The sequence below is a fragment of the Rhodamnia argentea genome, chromosome 10 (assembly GCF_020921035.1).
Source record: "Rhodamnia argentea isolate NSW1041297 chromosome 10, ASM2092103v1, whole genome shotgun sequence".
Lineage (NCBI taxonomy): Eukaryota > Viridiplantae > Streptophyta > Magnoliopsida > Myrtales > Myrtaceae > Rhodamnia > Rhodamnia argentea.
In genome coordinates, this window is record NC_063159.1 from 2521955 (window position 1) to 2540167 (window position 18213).

Sequence of the window (18213 nt, forward strand, 5' to 3'; positions counted from 1 at the left end):
ATTTTCCAACCACCAATCTTTTTCCTTCTTGTAACATCATTTTCACTCTATTAAATGCTTCCATTTATTGGATCAAGCCATAGGCTCTTTCTATTAAAATATCAATCATCTAAAATACTTTTCAAGATGAAGTTCGAACATGACGAAATCAACTATTAGGATAAAGACAACAGCCAACTTTAACTAACTTAGACCAAGTCTCTATTAAAATGCACGGCTCTATATTTTACTTACTACACCAAGCAAGAGAAAAAGATCATCTGTATGGACAATGCCTCACATCCCTACCATTACAGCAGCCTGCCTTTCGCGAGCTTTGGCTCGGTGTTTCCCTTCATTAGAAGAAGGTCCTGAACTTCCGTTATCACTGTCTAGGATGGACTGTGGTACTTGATTAAATACTTCTGGGGCTAGCTGTTGCAACTCACTCATACAGTAAGGATCGATTTCAGCAATTCTTTTCAATAAGCTTTCAATCAAATGTGAAAGATCAGACCCATATGCATCCGTCTGATTCCCAACCCTTTCTCTCTTATGTAACTTCATCAGCAAAACAAGAAGCGATAATAAGCTGATTTTGCCAACACCATAAGATGACCCCTCATTAATTTCCTCAGCAACAAAAGATAGAATGGAATCTTGATCTCCATTGAGCAATGTTCTATCTCCGGACTCTGTCTGCTGAAAACAAATATCTACTGCTAGAGAGAGCAAATGCAATGCAACAATCAGGACACCGTCAGGTGCACGTGAGTGAGGTGCCTTATCACTGAAAACAGCATAAAACAGCACCGAGCGGATTAATTGAAGGGTCACACTACAAGTAGCTATTCCAGCTATTCCTCGTAAAGGTGCGTATATGTAGGTCCACCTAGGCAACTGAGCAGTTAATGCCGAAACACTGCAAAAGCGTGCATATCTTTCTTCTGCAAGTTGCAATTCTCTTGAGTTCCAACGCGGGTGATACAAATCCAATTCTTTCCAGCATGGCCATCGCAATGAATATGTACCCTACAAAAAGAGCGACATATTAGGACTATATCCATTAAAGGGTGGTAGAGAGAGAGTGTGTGTGCAAGCGTAAAAAGTACCTGATTAAGGCCAGAAGGATTGGAATATGAAGCAATAGTATCCAAAACTTCCTGCAGACCCTCAAACCTAGCCAAATCACGGGGCAGTGACTTCACAAGCTGACTCCGAGTGGCATCTCCAGTGGCTAACTTGTAAACTAACTCTCTTCTCAAACTTTCAGCTGTAGTCTGTCCACAAAACCGCCTTTCTTTAACTATTTGGATTATAAGAGTAAGCATTTCCTCTACTAGAACCGGTTCATACCTGAAAATACATATCATTCAGGCTTAACAAAATCATTCAGGCTTAACACAAGAAGACACATTCCTACGTAGGATGAACAATCAGAATAGATAACAACACGCATGTAGTATGTATGAGCCTAAGACAACCCATCCAAAGATGATGCTTTAGAACTCCCCTGCTCCCCACCCCCCCACCCCAAAACACAAAAAAAAATATATAGATAGATAGATAGATAGATAGACAGATAGATAGATAGATACATCTCGCTTCTCCTACATCTGAAATCTCACTCAAAATTGCGTGCACGTACACGTGAACATAGAGTATGCTAAAAAAAAGTGTAAAATTAATATGTAATTTTGCAGTATCAAAAACAAGGCAACTAGATAAATTACAATGGTTGACACGTGTCTACAAATGTATTATATTTGGCGCCTAACAAGACTTTCTTGTTTGTAGGATCTGTTGAGGATTATAGAACCACTACCTACTCACTTCCAATTATCTGAAAGCTCAAACTGTCAAAAAGACATGATAGCTGTAAAACCTGACTACTTATTAATAGGAGATTACAAAAGATTCTAAACTTTGGACTTGAGGCTTCAACACCAACTTAAAGTTTAGTGCATAAATGATTCTTCTACAAAGCTTAAACGTTTAAATAAGTGAAAAATGGTCCCATAATTGTAAACATGGCATGAGAAAGAAGCCAGACCATAGAAAAAGGGGAAGTAGATGGTTCAATTTTTGGTATGATTTTAAAAACTAGGGGCAAGCAGCTTAGAATGAGGTCCCACTCTACACAAGCCTAACCGCACCCCAGCCCTAACTAGAGATGGCAATGGGTTGGGCCTAATAGGGTACCCCACACGGCTCAATTTCCAATAGGGCTTAAACAGGTTGCAGGACAGGTGGGGATTTTATTTACAAAACCCAATATTTTGTGACAGGTTTGATATTTGTCACGCAAGTAACCCGAACCCAAGTCATTTTACTGCAATAGTTTTACTTCTATAAAGAATAGAAGGTCCCCTATGCAAGTATATACAAAGATAAAAAATTATTTATGCCCATTTACATTATGTACTATGATTCCTGGAATTCATTCAAGAATTTGAAATTGAATTGGCTTCATAATCTGGAATTTCATGACGGTGGTTGTGTATTTGCCATGGTTTATAATTCATTGTGTTAACAAATTTTTTCATTAAAAATTTATATAAGAGAAAATAACAATTGTCGTGATATCAGACCCGTTGAGAACCCACCATGTAGTTTAAGTGGATACAGGGTGGGGTTTCCATCACAAAACCATATAGGGTTTGAGAAGAGTTTGGGAAATACTCAAAAATTAGTGGGACGGGCTTGGGACAAGAACAATCATCCCAAATCCCATCCCATTACCATCCCTATCCTTACCTCATCCCCAATCCCATCCCTACCTTTAAACGATTCAATTTTTGCACCAAGGTCAAATCCCCATGTCAGAGGAAGTGCTAGAACTTCTTGATATGAAACATCTTCATTTACGTCCTTAAGCATTTGGAACAAACGGTTGTGCACACTGATTTCAAGGAACCATCAATGATAAGTAGAGAACTATTTACTTTGGCTAGTAGCAATTCATCCACCCGTCAGGAGCATTCACAATTTTCTCACTACAATCTCCTTTGGAACACCCAAACCGACTACACAAGAATGGGATAAATACTAAACATATATTCAAGCAACAAACAAAGTCTCTCAAACAATTTTTGGAACAATTTTTTGACAAAACAAGGATGAACTAAAAAGAAAAAGGAATAGAATTAAGAATTCAGTATTCTCATTCTCACAGGGTGGACTAATAAAAACCTGACTACTTCCAATTTCCAATAGATTTCTATGGCATAGAACTCAAACAAGAGGAGCACTATCAAAAACCATTCCCTTTCTTTAACAAGCATGGCGATTCATTGACAAGTAGGTGAGGAGACTAAGTCCCAACTTATAATTACTGGCTATGGACAAGGAAAAGCTGGCAATATGCAAGTATACCTATCAAAGGTTTGGTAAGAAGCCCCCCTCTCTTTCACTAACTTAAGCATCCTGATACTTATAACCACCCTTAAAGCAGCATATCTTCTTCGGCCCATCAGTTCCAACAAGATCGCCAATAATACAACTCACACCAGAATGTATGACCAATAGTTGGGGTCAAAGTATTCATCATTTAGTTTTTCCTCATCCTCCATTTGCATTCTCCTTCTATTCATCTTTTAGATGAATAGTCATTTGGCTGCAAACCCCCAAAACCCTCGGGGCCTTTTTTGATGTAGCTCCAGCATGTGGCATTCGACTTTGCTTGCAAGTATTATTGGATATAATAGTACGTGGAAGCTGCAAATTTGAAACAACTATTTTGTGTCTTTTACTCACAAAAAAAAAAAAAAATTGTTTTTAAGACATTTCATGGTTTAAGATGTAAAACTTATTTTTATCTATATTTCTGCTCAAAAGTCGAATTAACAAGCCAGAAGGGGAATTAAGCTTCCAGCCCATACAGAATAGTTCTTAACTGGCTTCTTAAACCCAGATGACTTGTCATTATAGAAGCTAGCGGCCAGGATTTGGTTGAAGCATGTTCAGAGTGAGGAATCATTTTGACAAGTTGAATTACTCAAACAAATTGAAGATGACAACAATGATAAATGACTACTTTATGCACTATCTAAAAGGAATATTATTAAAATGGACAGAGCACAAAGTCCCTGAAGAACAGATAGCATAATGCTCGATAAGCATAACTGAACATGCAAGGGAAGTTCTTCTGAAACAGCCATCCACTGGCCAAATATTCTAATATGCATCACCTTTATCAGTGATTGAAATTTTGGAAGAATTCAGAAAAGGAATACGACACAATGAAAGCTCGAATTCCTAAGACAGCCAATTCCTACTCACTTCTATGGTAATATGTTACAGGCCCAAGAATCCCTCTGCTGCTTTTTCTGAGAGAATACACCGAGGGTGGATGGGCAGCTTAACAATAGACCCAAAAAGAGGGACCACAAAGCAACTTCGGTCCATTCATTCCACCAGAAGATAAATCTAGACTCACAGCAAAATTCAATATCCAAATAAAGCTATCCTACTTGTTTATATAAATGCAAATCTTACGATTCTCCGATCTAAAACAAGTTGAGATGTTATTTAACTAAAGGCATGTATGTGCAATACAAGAAAGTATGTACATACTCGCTATCCCATCCAAGATTAAGAGAGAGGTAACTCAACAGCCCAAAACGTTCTATTATTCTGCCGATGAAAAGATCAGCAGGGGCTACAGCCGCACAGAACTGCATCAGGAAAAGGTCAAGCTCCAAGCCTTGCTCAGACCTGCAGAAGAGCATAATTAGGAATCGCCATGACCAATAGGAATCTGTAAGAATAGTAGTAGAAAAAGAATAATAGGTAAATCCACATTCAGTGAGGAGTGTCTGTCACTCTGGTGTGTAAATTACACAAGATGAAATCACATACCACCGAGCTGACCGATACCATTCACAAGATAATAGGGCTGCATCTCCATTCTTCTTCCACATTCCAGCATGAACCTCAGCACAGAAAACCCTAATACGTAGCGGATGCTCCATGACAAAAGCAGAAAAACCCAGTGGACTACAAAGACCCAAAAGGCACTTAAAAAAGTTGGAGTAGGGCATTGATGGCTGATAAGCAAAAGCAGTAGCTTTTTCATTGGATGCAGTGGTATCCCCATCCCATATTTTAAGGGCTTTAAGCAGAAGTAATGAGAGTAAGCGATGTAACGGAATGTGAACAGATATATCTTGCGAACTAACATCATAGACGACATTTGGCCAATCCTGCAAACTAAGAACACGCAAAGCACCCACTTCTGAAGCATAATCACCTTCCACTGCACAATTATCGGAGGCCACAAAAGCATTTGCAACATCACTTTCACCAACTGGTACGGACTTACTTTCGGGATCAGCGTCCTCCCCATTATCCACACTGGCATTGGGCAAATCACCATGATTAAGTCGACCTTGCTGGTCACTAGTACTACCAAGTCTACCAAATATATATTTACCTTTTCTGATCCTCCATATTGTCTTCTTCAATGCAGAGAAATGGCTAGTGGCAATACTGCTGTTACTCTGAGATAAATCAATTACAGGGCCCCCTGAAGTCTTATCAACTAATAACCAATTCTCAATAGCCTTCAAACATTCATTAATTAACCATGAGACAGACAGCGGAATTGACGGATGACTACTATTTATAGTATAGACTTCAGCAGCCTTAGATCCAGATGCTGATGCCTTGCTCCTCCCTGAAGTGCTACATGCGGAGCTTTCCCGAGATAACCGTACTACTTTTGCATGTCTCAGACCTTCTCCATCGTCCACGTCCATTTCATCAATCCCATCAGCGGGTGCATCAGAAGATGCTCCATCAACCAGTAGGGAGTGTGTATTTGCTATTGAATAGCATAGACCAAAAGGAAAGTGTGCGTTATCAATTTCTTCTTCTATAAGTATACCTGTTTCTCTCCTTAGAGGGTTCATTCCTTGCACAAAGTTCAAAAGCCTCATCCAAGTCCTTAAGATATCCCGCTTTTCGTTAGCTAAATACTTCTGTACAACCACATGGCTCACAACAAATCGTATATCTTCAGCCACACGAATGGTTGTGTCATACAAATTTTGCCACTTGGTGACCTATCAACAGAATTTCTCAGCTATTTAGTACACGGCACAACAAAGGAAAAGATGTTAAAGAAAAAATCAAACTATCATGGATTTGCTTCAACAGGTAAAATGGAAGAACCATTAAAACCAACTTTTTAAGGAAGCTCATCTTCCATTGACACTTGGAAGCTAAATCGAGATAAAACTTCATGAGACACACAGAACATCATCAGCTAACTTGTATATTGCCTAGCCGAGCAATCTATTAGTGCAGTGTGGACACCGATTAGATGGCTATCCTCGATACATAGAATACAAAGGGCTTTATGATATAAAAAACTCACTCAATAATTAACAGCTGCTGATACTACGAAAAGAAATGGAGGAGGACACGCGTTGTGAAAATACACCAACTTATACACTGGATGATCGACTACCTAATAGAAAGCTAGTTGGTTCAGAAGTAGCATAAAATCAATAGTCAGAAGCAGCAGACTGAGGTTTGATGATAACACAAGTCAGTCATCCATAGCTTTCTCAATATTCCCTCAGGGCAATGTAAGGAATTCAAATACTAACTGAAAAATGTATGTAATGCAAGCGCTGAATTTATATATAGATCGGATTCTCACTAAAAGATGCTTCCTTGCAGTAAGGATTCACTTAAAGAGCACTGATTTTGCCATGAACTAAATATTCTGTTATTTCTCAATATCATTCACCACTTCCAGTTGGTCAATGCATTTCATTCATCAGTTTTCTATAAGACTCTCAAACAGTACCATTGACATGGAAAGCAAATGATAAATTCGAAAGTTTATTCCAGTATATAATACTATATATATGTCATAATTGGAAGTACATTTAAGTGGTCATTCGACATCTGTACACTCGTTTAAAGTATCATCTTTACAAAACAACATCAACACCCCAACAGTAAGAAAGAAATAGTATCCTTCAAATGGAATTCCAGAGAATACTTTCAAGTATTCTGAAAGCAGAGAACAACTATCTACTTCATTGAAGTTCCAAAAACAGCATCCTGCTATGAAATCATTCGCTAACGATATCTATAGCTGTCTATCGTACAAAACTTATGATTTATGATACCCGTAAATAATATAGGATCTTCAAGAGAAAGGGAGACAGAAAATAATCGAAGGCATACATAAGATGGCCTGACCCCCAAGATATTGGCCAAATGCTTAAGCAATTGGTTTGGCTAGCAGATCCTGTGTCCACAGCGCCACCACTCATATTAATCTTAGCTGTCACGCCCACCACCCTATGGGAGAAGCCATATCCAATGTAGGTGAATGGGGCGGTTTGCGTGGGATTCGCCGAGCCACAAGGTTCGAATACCCCGCATTGGCTCTATTTATAGAACATCCATGATTACATCATTTGAGACTCGCCTAGTAACCAATTCCTAACACCACTAAGTATACATCAGCACTCACCCTCAAGCTAAAGTATGCAAATTGCATCTAACAAGTGCAACTTTCTCTTAAAGCATGTGATCAAAGCGCTATGTCAACCGGACCTTACAAAAGATAATGGACGTGGCTACATCCAACCAACTTCAAGGCTATTTTGCAAAAGCCTGACCTTACATGACAAACTAAATACATTCGTCATCAATGCTAGAGTTGACAGAGAAGCGCTGAAGAAAGAAATGATCAGAAAGTTGACACCTCTTTCTCACGTAATGTTATGAGTTTGGTTTGCCACAATGATGTAAGAACCCAACTTGCATCGTGGCAAACCAAACTGCATAACCCCATGGTGCTCGATTCTAGCTGCTCAATAAATGTGTGCTCGACTCCAGCGCTCACAACTACCTAGAACTTGATGGTGACTTTGCTCACCAATGACATTCACAATGTATGAGGAGTCCCAACTAATAACATCCCCATAGGCTTTGTTGAGATTTTAGAGGACCAAAATTGGAGAAGTTGCCCAAGATGAGCAGCTGATATCGGAGCATTTATGTGTGTCTATAGAAAACCCTTTTTTAACCTTTTGTCCAAGATTAGAAAGAGAGACAAAACAAGCATAAACCAATGCATAAGAGAGACGACAAAATCTAGATGGAAACTAGTGCTGGAAAAAAAAAAAAGATGAACTAGCAAGTGAGTCACAGAGAAGGAAGACTAGCAAACGATGAAAAAGGACAGCTCTCAACAAAGGATGACTGCAGCAAAACTTGCTAACAGAGAGTCGTCCCCCTGATGATCAGTAGAGACCAACGGGATCTGGGCTGGAGAGATGAGGAACTCGACGGCCAAGAGAGGGGCAAAGGAGACGACTTCGGTCGAGCAACTGAATATGGCAAGCGAAAGGTTGCTCGAGACAGAGGAAGAGGCTGTGAAGATGAGGACAACAGAGGCTGCGAGGGGATCATACTAGAGAACCAACAGAGATCACAAACAACCCTACAGAGCTTGAATGGACACATGACTAGGACTCACGAGGTTGCCGGAGAGGACACGGGTGACGACGACACCACTGAGCTCAAAGGGACAGTGTGACTGAAGTTGACAATTTAGAGATAGAGCTATTCTCGAAGACGACAAGACCTGGTTTGAGATGGACAAGTGGCGGACAATGCTCATGCTGCTCTCAAGGACAACGACATGAGCAAAGAGTTGTTGACAACAGATGACAAACAGCAGGCAATGGCGGCAGTGCATGGCAAGAGATGACAGTGTGATTGGATATTACTGTCCTTATGAGAAAACTGGAACAGGGATCAATGGGGCTGATCAATGAGTCTTTGGGATTCATTTCTCTAAATCGATGGCAATGAGCAAGAAGAAATGTTAGGGTTTAGATTTGGGTCCCTCTCTCGCGTGGCTCTAATACCATGTAAATATTCTAGGATCAAGAAAGGAGGAGAGAGAAAATACTTATCGGCTCCATCTATACTCAATTAATTAACAAAAAGGGTACATTAGATGGCTCTATTCATACAGCATGAGGTACACAAAACCCTAACTACCTTGTTTAAGACTCACCTACTAACTAATTTCTAATACAACTATATACATTTCCAAAATATCATAAGACGAGGTATCTGTAAGGAAAAGATTAAGGTTTTAATCAAATTATTTAATCAAGTGCCAATTGTTCAACCGTTGAATATTTTTTATTCCATGGAAAAGCTTTAAGTCTCAATGCACAGTGATTAAATAAATACCCTTGATGCTCAGGAATATATTAATCATAATGTTCTACTAGAGTAGATCAGACATCCTATCCACTGAATCACTAAAGAATGCACAAATGTCAGTACTTATCCAGTGGAGCAAAGGCATGTATGAGAATACAATAACCAAATAGGATGTTACCTGTAAACGACCGTCTTCACCAGCACATGAAGTAAATATGTCTCCTAAGCATCCAAATAGCATTTCAAGCAAGTTCATTTCCTTCACAAGACGTGGAGTCAGAGTGGGCACTGTAAAGATCTGCACTGAAAATGTTGATACAGCATGCTTCTTAGAAACATCGTCATTGCACTCTTTTATAGCTTCCTTTACAACAACTGGGTAGTAACTTAAAAATGCCTTGGCAAACTCATACTTGAACAAGGGCTCTGCAAGCAGTTTAAGAAGCAGTTCATAAAGTTTCTTCACAACCTTGTCACTCAAGAAACTCTCACCCCTCACCAGAATCTCCAACAGACCAGCGGATGAAAATATCCTAATTGAAGAGAAACTCAGCAAGCTCTCACTACGCTTGCAGAATTCTAGTAGCATCTCAGCTATCACAAGAGTAAGCTCATCTGCAACTTGACTACACTCTGCAGCATGGTCGTTTGCTCTTCTGTCTTCTTGAGTGGAAGACTCAGCAGACAGCAGCTTGTTTTTCCAAAACACAAAAAGGGAATCAAGGACTGGTCCAGAAGAGTGTGCTATTGCCTGAGGAAGGGGTTGGATCTGTTCTGCACCTTTATGCTTTGAACAGAAGCCCTCTCGTCTCCATGCAGTCGCATCTCCACAATCGCAGCAACCCCCTCCAGTATATATCATTGAGTAATCATGGTCCTCATGATTCCCATTTTCAAAACAAGGAACACATATTGCACATGTGGGGTCATGTTCGCATGTTCGACATCTATAGGCAATATCATCAGTCCCCCATACAGCACCACAAACTCCCCTCTGGCCCACATCAATGTCCGAAAGATACTTAAGTACATAGGCAGGTTCATTCTTAAACATCAACCACTGCAACCAAACCATACTTTCTCTAAAACTCTTTCTCATGTCATTTTCTTCCAGGACATCCTCAGATCCCATTTGCAGTTTCTGATGGATCTCTGCCAACTCCTCATCTGGGGGTAAAATTGCAGATACAAGCCATGGGGTCCAGGACTCGTTATCCTTGAGGAAAGAAACTATACCAGATTCAGAGTTGCAAAGACACTCCGGTGGAACTTCAATTTGTGCAAGCCTCTAGCATAAAGAACCAAGGAGCATAAGATAGCATCCAATTTAGCGAATTATTTCCTACTTATATTCCGCTGTTAGCAAATTATCTCTCACTTCATATCACTGATGGACACATATTACCCAACAGCAAAGGAAAGTTCATCAGAGAAAGACTGGGCAAACATTGAAATTATCACAGGAAAAGTAGCAGAACCCTTTTTCTGTCTCCATCCATTCAGCAGACTAAAAGTGGAAAAAAAAAGAAAAGAAAATAGCAATACTCACTTTCAAAATGCCCGTGGAGGCTACAACCAAAGGACTCACATCACATTCATTTCCTGTATACACAAAGCTCACTTCACACTGCCATACAACTAAGTCCTATTATGAAGCAACGACAAATTTGTGGAAAAACAAAGAAGCTCAAAACAAAACAGAAAAAAGGCAGTGATGATTCCAACTTCAATTCACCCGCACATCACCTGTCAAAAATCAATTCCTAGCCTCTTTGAAGTAAAGCCTACACATTTCGCTTCCAAAGACCAAACAGAAGCTCTCAAAACCCCATCCACAGCACACCACATTGAAAGTGATAGCAAAACATTCTCAATTCCTAAATTTGGAAGAGGGAAAAAAAGAAAGCAAACAACAGCCAACGATTTCAAGAAAAACGACGAAATGGGAACCGAAAAAAATACGGAAAAGCAAAATGATCGGAAGAAAAAAAACCGCCGCACCTCAAGGATTCGATCTCGAGGGCTGAGATTGCTAGCCTCGGGAGGATGATCAGTGTCCATGTCCATTCCGCGGCTCCGAACGAAAGGCAAGATGAACTCCGCGCAACGCAGACAGCGCCAGAGCCCCGACCACCTCTCACCCCCCAGATTCGCTCCTCAACCCTGCCGACTGCAAAACCGCTGGTCCAACTTACGCACACATCTCACAGGCCCCCCGGGCAAAGCTCCTGAGAAAGACGCCCAATCCGCAGACACCGTGCTCCCTCGACGGCGGTCCCGCGGCCTCGACCAATCCGGGGACGAGAAAAGGCGGTGAAGGAGTGCGATCGGCGACGGAAGGTGATTCGGAGTGGGGTTGCCGATTCTCGAGTGGCTATCCGATGATGGTCGAATCGGGAAAGCAGAAGAAAGCTGCGTGCTGAGTTGCTCTGTCGCCTTATGTACTCGCTCTTCGCTTCGGCCTGAGAGAGTCGGACCAGTCGGTGGCCAGAACAAGTGCCGAACGTGGCTTTGCTTTCACGGGATTTTTTGGGGCTGGGCTTGGGCTTGGGCTTGGGCTTGGGCCTGGGCCTGATAAGACTGGTCTATCTCTATCGGTTTGGGACATTCTTATTATTGGTTAGTTGGTTTAATATGATTTAGGGACTTGGAAAACGGACAACTTTAATAAACAAATCTAATTTCTTTTCGATTGATAAAATCTTGCAGATTAACCTAGCTCCATAAATCTTTCTTATCTGAAATCGCTCCACACTATCAAATCAAATATTTCAATTTCTCAAGTCCGCAATTATTGATTGATTCTCATCTACTATTTATGAAAGAATGTGCTATGATGTTTGGTCTTCTCATAGGTAAATGACTTTTTTAATGTTATCAATAATTAATTTGATGTAATCTATGTTATAACCCTCTTTTTCGATAGGCGTGTAGAAATAGCAGCATTTTTGTTGTTGATTTTCAATGCATTTCGAAGGTAGATAGTCTAATTTTGCGTTAAAATTGTTACTTGTAAATTTACATCATGGTAGAGGTTTGAAACAAATCTTATTCAATGACAACTAGAGATGATTGGTTCAATTTAAGTTGTAATTTTTATTGGTTTGGTTTTCTCTGTGTATGGGTTGAGATTTTTTGTAAACTAGTAAATTTTTGTTTGGACCGAAAATACCTATAAATTGAATTGAATAAAACCAAATCATGAACATTAGGAGTGTTTGGTTCTAGGGTGGGTCGATCCCACCCTAGAAATAGGAATCGGATTGGGTAGAGTCAATACCAAATTTGTGGAACTGAGAACTTACCCTATCTAGCCTAGAATTAGATCAAACAGTCCCAATCTAGCCGATCCGAGTCTCGGGACTAATGATGATGTTGTTTTTTTTTTTTTAAGTATTTTCATTTTCTTTCTCAAAATTCTTAAATATATTGAAAGTTATTTTAGTGTAGCATGAAATTACTAATCACAGAAAAATTATTAGTCCCACAATCAATCTTTACTTCTTTCCCTTGCTGGGTAAAGTAAATAAAAAAATAAATTACTGTGGGCAAGTATGGTCGGTTTAGTTCGATTGGTCCAGCTCTACCCCAAGAATCGAGAAATTGATCGATTATTTCTAGTTCCAAAACTATTGAGGCAGAAACCGATTCCCATAGAAATCCTTCAAAACTAGCCGATTCAATTTAATCCGACCTGATTCCCAAATCGATCCGTGATTAAACACATCCCTCATGGACACCATTATCCAAGATGGCTTCACATGCGCTTTTTTCACTAATGAGACTGAAATGCCGATCATTGCAGTGGTAAGATCCATTAGCGGATGATTTTTTGGTGAGGAAACCGTCCTTGAGCAGAACCTTTTTTTCAACTCTTGTCCATGAGAGGATTCCAAGTGCCTTTAATCAAGGAATGGACTAGAGATAACAACACAATATATCCCTTAATTTTAGTTTTTATGCAATATTATCTCTGAACTTTTAATTTGTGCTATGTGATCCCTCGCTTTTGGCCCATTGTCTAATATCTTCAATAGACTTTTAATGTTTTCAATGTGATCCATGAATTATTAGTAAATAATTTTATGGAAATGTTCAAAAATTCAAGGACCACATTGAATATTGAACCAAAGTTCTGGGATTACATCAAACAAATTAAAATTTAGGAATGACATTGCATGTTGAACAAAGTTCATGGACTGTTTATGTCATTCTACCTTGTTCTTTTCTTCTTTTGTGTCTATTTTTTTTTTTTTCCTTTTTTGGATATAGGTACTACAATTTTGTGCATACTTGTGAAATTTGAAACACTTCGACTATTTTTTATTTTCAAAAAGGCCCATTTTTTCAAAAAGTGACACCATTCTTCCTTATGTATTACTTGCCGGATCGTTATAAGTTGGATGCTAGTGTCACGGGTCAATCAATTCAATGTTCAATTCTCTGTGCAACCTTAGAAATTCCTTCCCAAATCAGTCTTTCCTCGCTCACACTCACAAGGATCAGAGAGATTCTAAAGAGAGAAGCTCTTGCTTTTGTATTTACTTGTGAATGAGATGATACGATGAGGGGGGGAGACCCCTTTATATACAAAGATTCTCCCGATAGTAGCCATAGATCTCTCCTTGATCTAATGATGGAGATTACATCTTCCCAACCCTTATCTTCCCGTATTAATCACGAGGATGCATAACTCACATATTGCCCGCCCTAAGATCATTTTAGAATACTCAAGAAAACCCTAGGAGATTCATCCATTCTCCCTTGGAAGATCATGGTCAGTCATACATAGGAAACCTTGGGATCAATACATTCTCAAGGACCATTTCATTCTCCCCCACTCAATATGGGGACGCCTTCGTCGTGCCCTTCAACCCGAAAAGCTTTAATTTGCTTCTGGAGCTGCCAAGGGGCTTTGGCGGGTTCCCAACCGGCTTCGCTCTCCGAAAGACCATTCCATTGGATCAAATATTCCTTCTTTAGCACACAATACCACTTCCGTAAGACTTGATCTGCCATGATGAAATCAACATCTCGATCATATGAGGTTTTTACCCTAAGTGGGAACCGGTTGTGACTTGTCGCGATCCAGGTTGTCTTCATCAACACGGAGAGATTTAAGCATACTTAACGTGGAATATAGGATGTACCTTCAATTTAGGCGAAAATTTCAACTTTTATGCAACCTTCCCGTCTCGTTAAAAACTCGGAATGTGTGTTCATAACGACGGGTCAATCCTTTATACATGTCCCAATATCGAAGAATCTGGTGTAACTTGGCTAACAACAAGTCTTCGACTTGGAATTCCACGTGTCGGTGCTTCTTATCGGCCCACTTCTTCATGCGTTTCGAGACTATGTGTAAACAACTATGCGCTAAGTCCGCTTGCTCATGCCAGTCTTTCACAAACTTATAGGTGGATGGGTTACTTCCCCGATAGCCCGTAGCCACCGTACTCGGGGTAAGTAGTTGTTGCCCCATCACGATCTCGAACAGGACTTTTATTCGTGGATTCACTATGCTACAAATTGTAGGAGAATTGAGCTACGTCGAGCAACTTCGCCTAATCCTTTTGCGTGGTGCTCACATAATGTCGGAGGTACAACTCCAAGAGTGCAATTTTCCCTCTCGGTTTGACCATCAATTTGGGGATGTAGACTCGTAGAGAAATTAAGATCCAACCCAAGCAGCTTAAAGAGCTCAATCCGTAACTTACTGGTGGATGGATAATCGCGATAGCAATTGCTCACAATCGTTTGTGGAAATTCCTAGAACTTGACAACGTGCTTCATGAATAGTCCGGCTGCCTCTTCAACTAGACAATCCTTTGTAGTAGGCACGAAAGTCGCATACTTTGAAAAGTAGTCCACCATGACCATGAGAGTCTAACACCTTTCGGACTTAGGCAAATTTACAATGAAGCCCATGGAGATGCTCTCCCATGGATGCTCTTGGACATGAAGTGGCTCAAAAAGTATTGCCAGTAATTGCCATTCAAGCTTGTCATGTTGGCATACGAGAAACGTTCAAACATATCCACTTCAACATCACAAAGGAGGCTAGAAATACCTCTCTTCCACAAGTGCTAAAGTGCGGTGGATCCCTGGATGACCCACTCACTTTGAATCATAGCAATGTCGAAGCACTTCATTCCTCGGGTTCCCATAAAGTGGCACCTACACTCATCCACCCTTGGTATAGAGCAAGTTGCCCTCACACCAAATTACCAAGTTTTGCGTTCTCATGCATGCTCAACAAGGGCTTTGGGGGTAGGATCATGCTTCAACCCCTCTTTTATCCGCTCGTCCCATGGGGCACTCATGTTGACTTATGACCGCCATCTTTCGACTCAAGGCATCGGCCACGAAGTTAGCCTTTTTGGGCTTGTACTCCAATGTGTACTTGAATTCCGCCCGTAAGTTTTGCCATCGAGCTTGTTTGGGACTCGGTTTCCTTTGAGTTCGGCAATAGCTTGTGGCCACATTGTATGTCCTCACGATGAATTGCGACCTAAGAGGTGGTGACGCTAGGTGCGAAGACAATGCATCGGGGCCGTTATTTCTGTCTCTTGAACCGTATACCTTCATTCGGTCTCGTTCAATTTTTGTGACTCAAAAGTCACGGGATATCCATCCTACCTTAGTACACCCCCAACAGCAAAATCGGAGGCATCGAACGCTACCACATAGGTCTTGGCATGGTCGCCCAACGCCAACACTAGTTCTTCAATCATTGCCCGCTTTAGCCAATCAAAAGCCACTTGGCATCGACCCATCCACTCCCACGGCTTCCAATTCTTTAGCATGTCCGTGAGTGTGATGGTGATGCTTGAGTAATTCTGAATGAATCGCCGATAATAATTAGTGAGGCCGAGGAATGATCGCCACTCCGTCACCTTCATTGGCGGCTCCCACTCGATAATAGCTTGAATATTGGCCAAGCTCATGTATACTTGTCCACCCCCAACAATGTGTCCCAGGAATGACACTTCCTTTTGTGGGGAAAAGGACATTTTTGGTGTCAAAAATTATGTATGGTGATCACTTTGGTATTAAAAGTTCATTCGGATTACTTAAGTGCCAAGTTTTTGAAAAATGATATAGTCCTTCGGAATTCTCATGTGGCATTATTTTATTGATTTCCAGGCTAATGTGGCTTCAACGAGGTCCAATCAGCAATTAAAAAAAGGTAAATTTTTAAAAAATAAAATAAAAAATAAAAACACAAACTTAATTAGTTGACAAAAATAAATAAAAATCTAAAATTTGGAAAAAAAATCAAAAAACTACAAATTTTATTTAAAATAAACTGAAAAATTATGTTAAAAATTTAACAAAATAAAGTAAAAACTCAACCATAAAAAGAAGTTGCAAAATAGGTGATGAGGGCTGTGCAAGCCCTCGCCACCTAATAACTAGACATGGTTTTTTAAAAAAAATTAAGATTTTTGTTAATTTTTAAACTTATTTTTAATTTTATGTTACGAATTTATTTTTAGCTAATTTTTGAATTTGATTTTGATTTATTTAAATTTATTCTAAAATGTAGGAGTCTACGTGGAATTATTATTATTTTTAAATGTCGTTTTACATTAACAAATTAATTATTAATGATAAGTGGCGGTTTTAACTCGAAAATTTTCGACGGAGGCACCAAAGTGATCATTTTATCTCCGACTTGATACTGAAGTGATCCGGCGGAAACTTTAGTACAAAAGTGATTTTTGTACACAACTTTTAATACTAAAAGTGTCATTTTCCCTATTTGTACGAAGGTACGCTTCTTGAGCTTCACATATAAGTTATTCTCCCCATAGTGCTTGGAAGACCGCTTGAGATGCTCAATGTGTCGCTATACATAGCAATATCATCCAAGTAAACCACAATGAATTTATCAAAGTATGGGTGGAGTGCCTTTTTTATTTGAGTGCAGAATGTAGCCGGGGCATTTGTCGAGCCGAATGGCATGATGAGGAACTCATATGAGCCATATCACATTACACAAGCAGTTTTTGGCTCATCTCCTTCAACTATCCGTACCTAGTAGTACCCGGATCGAATATAAAGCTTGGTGAACCACTGCGCTCCACCAAACCGATCAAATAAGTCAGCAATGAGAGGGATTGGATATTCTCTATCGTCGCCTTGTGGGGTGCCTAGTAGTCAATACACATTTGAAGAGAATGATCGTGCTTCCTTTGAAATAGAATCGGGGCACTAAACGGAGCCTTTGATGGATGGATGAAGCCAGTATCAAGCAAATCTTTAAGCTGCTTTCGTTACTCCTCCGAGCCCGAGGGTGCCATGCACGTGGTCGAGCATCGCACACAGCTCAATTTGATGATCCACCTCTCTTTGCGACAGTGGCTTCTTTGGCGGTTTGGGAGACATCACATTCTCAAAAGAGTCGAGGACTTGAGCCACCTCCATCGGGCCATCACTATCTTCGCCTTTAGGATCCTCGGCCTTCAAGGCGGCAAAGAAAGTCGCATCGCTTTTCTTCGCTCCCTTATTAACTTACATAACCGAGAGCATCGTTCAATCCCTTCCCAATTCACATTGGACCGAGACTACACATTGACCCCGATTGTCCGGGATGCATATGCAATCGGCGAATGGAATAACAAGAGCATCTATCTTGTCTAAGAACCCCAAACCAATGATAAAGGCATAGTTGTCTATAGGAATTACCTCGATAATCTCTTTGCTCTTCCATTGTCCAATATGAAGCCCCACATGTCGAGCTACTCCGCTAGTTGGGACCATCTTAGAGTTCACGGTCTTGAGCCACCCGACTCCTTTCTCAACCCGAAGATTGAGCTTCTTCGCAGCCTCTTTAGAGATGAATAGATCGGATGCTCTAGTGTCCATGAGGGCGCTCATCATGGTGCTTCGATTTCATGTCCCGTGAACATAAGTTCTTTGGACTTTGTTGTCTTCTTAGATTTGATCGTACTTAGGATCCGCAACGAAACGAGTCATATCTCCTCTTTTTCTCTTCCTCCTATGCCTTGACGAGGGCTACAA

General features: G+C 40.3%; 1 protein-coding gene across 3 annotated transcripts in view; it reads right to left on the minus strand.

Annotated features, from left to right (window-relative positions):
* Positions 1-11379, minus strand: part of LOC115739840 (E3 ubiquitin-protein ligase PRT6) — a 29775-nt gene extending 18396 nt beyond the window's left edge. For 2 of the 3 annotated variants that reach the window (XM_048271696.1, XM_030673120.2), the window contains exons 1-6: positions 11188-11379; positions 9365-10474; positions 4840-6044; positions 4555-4695; positions 1092-1335; positions 289-1011 (exon numbers count right to left, since the gene is read on the minus strand). In XM_048271696.1, coding sequence (XP_048127653.1) covers positions 289-1011; positions 1092-1335; positions 4555-4695; positions 4840-6044; positions 9365-10474; positions 11188-11253 — 3489 coding nt within the window. In that variant the 5' untranslated portion in view covers positions 11254-11379. The remainder of the gene's footprint in view (positions 1-288; positions 1012-1091; positions 1336-4554; positions 4696-4839; positions 6045-9364; positions 10475-11187) is intronic. The other variant, XM_048271697.1, reaches the window with a different exon arrangement.
* Positions 11380-18213: the final 6834 nt, after the last annotated feature.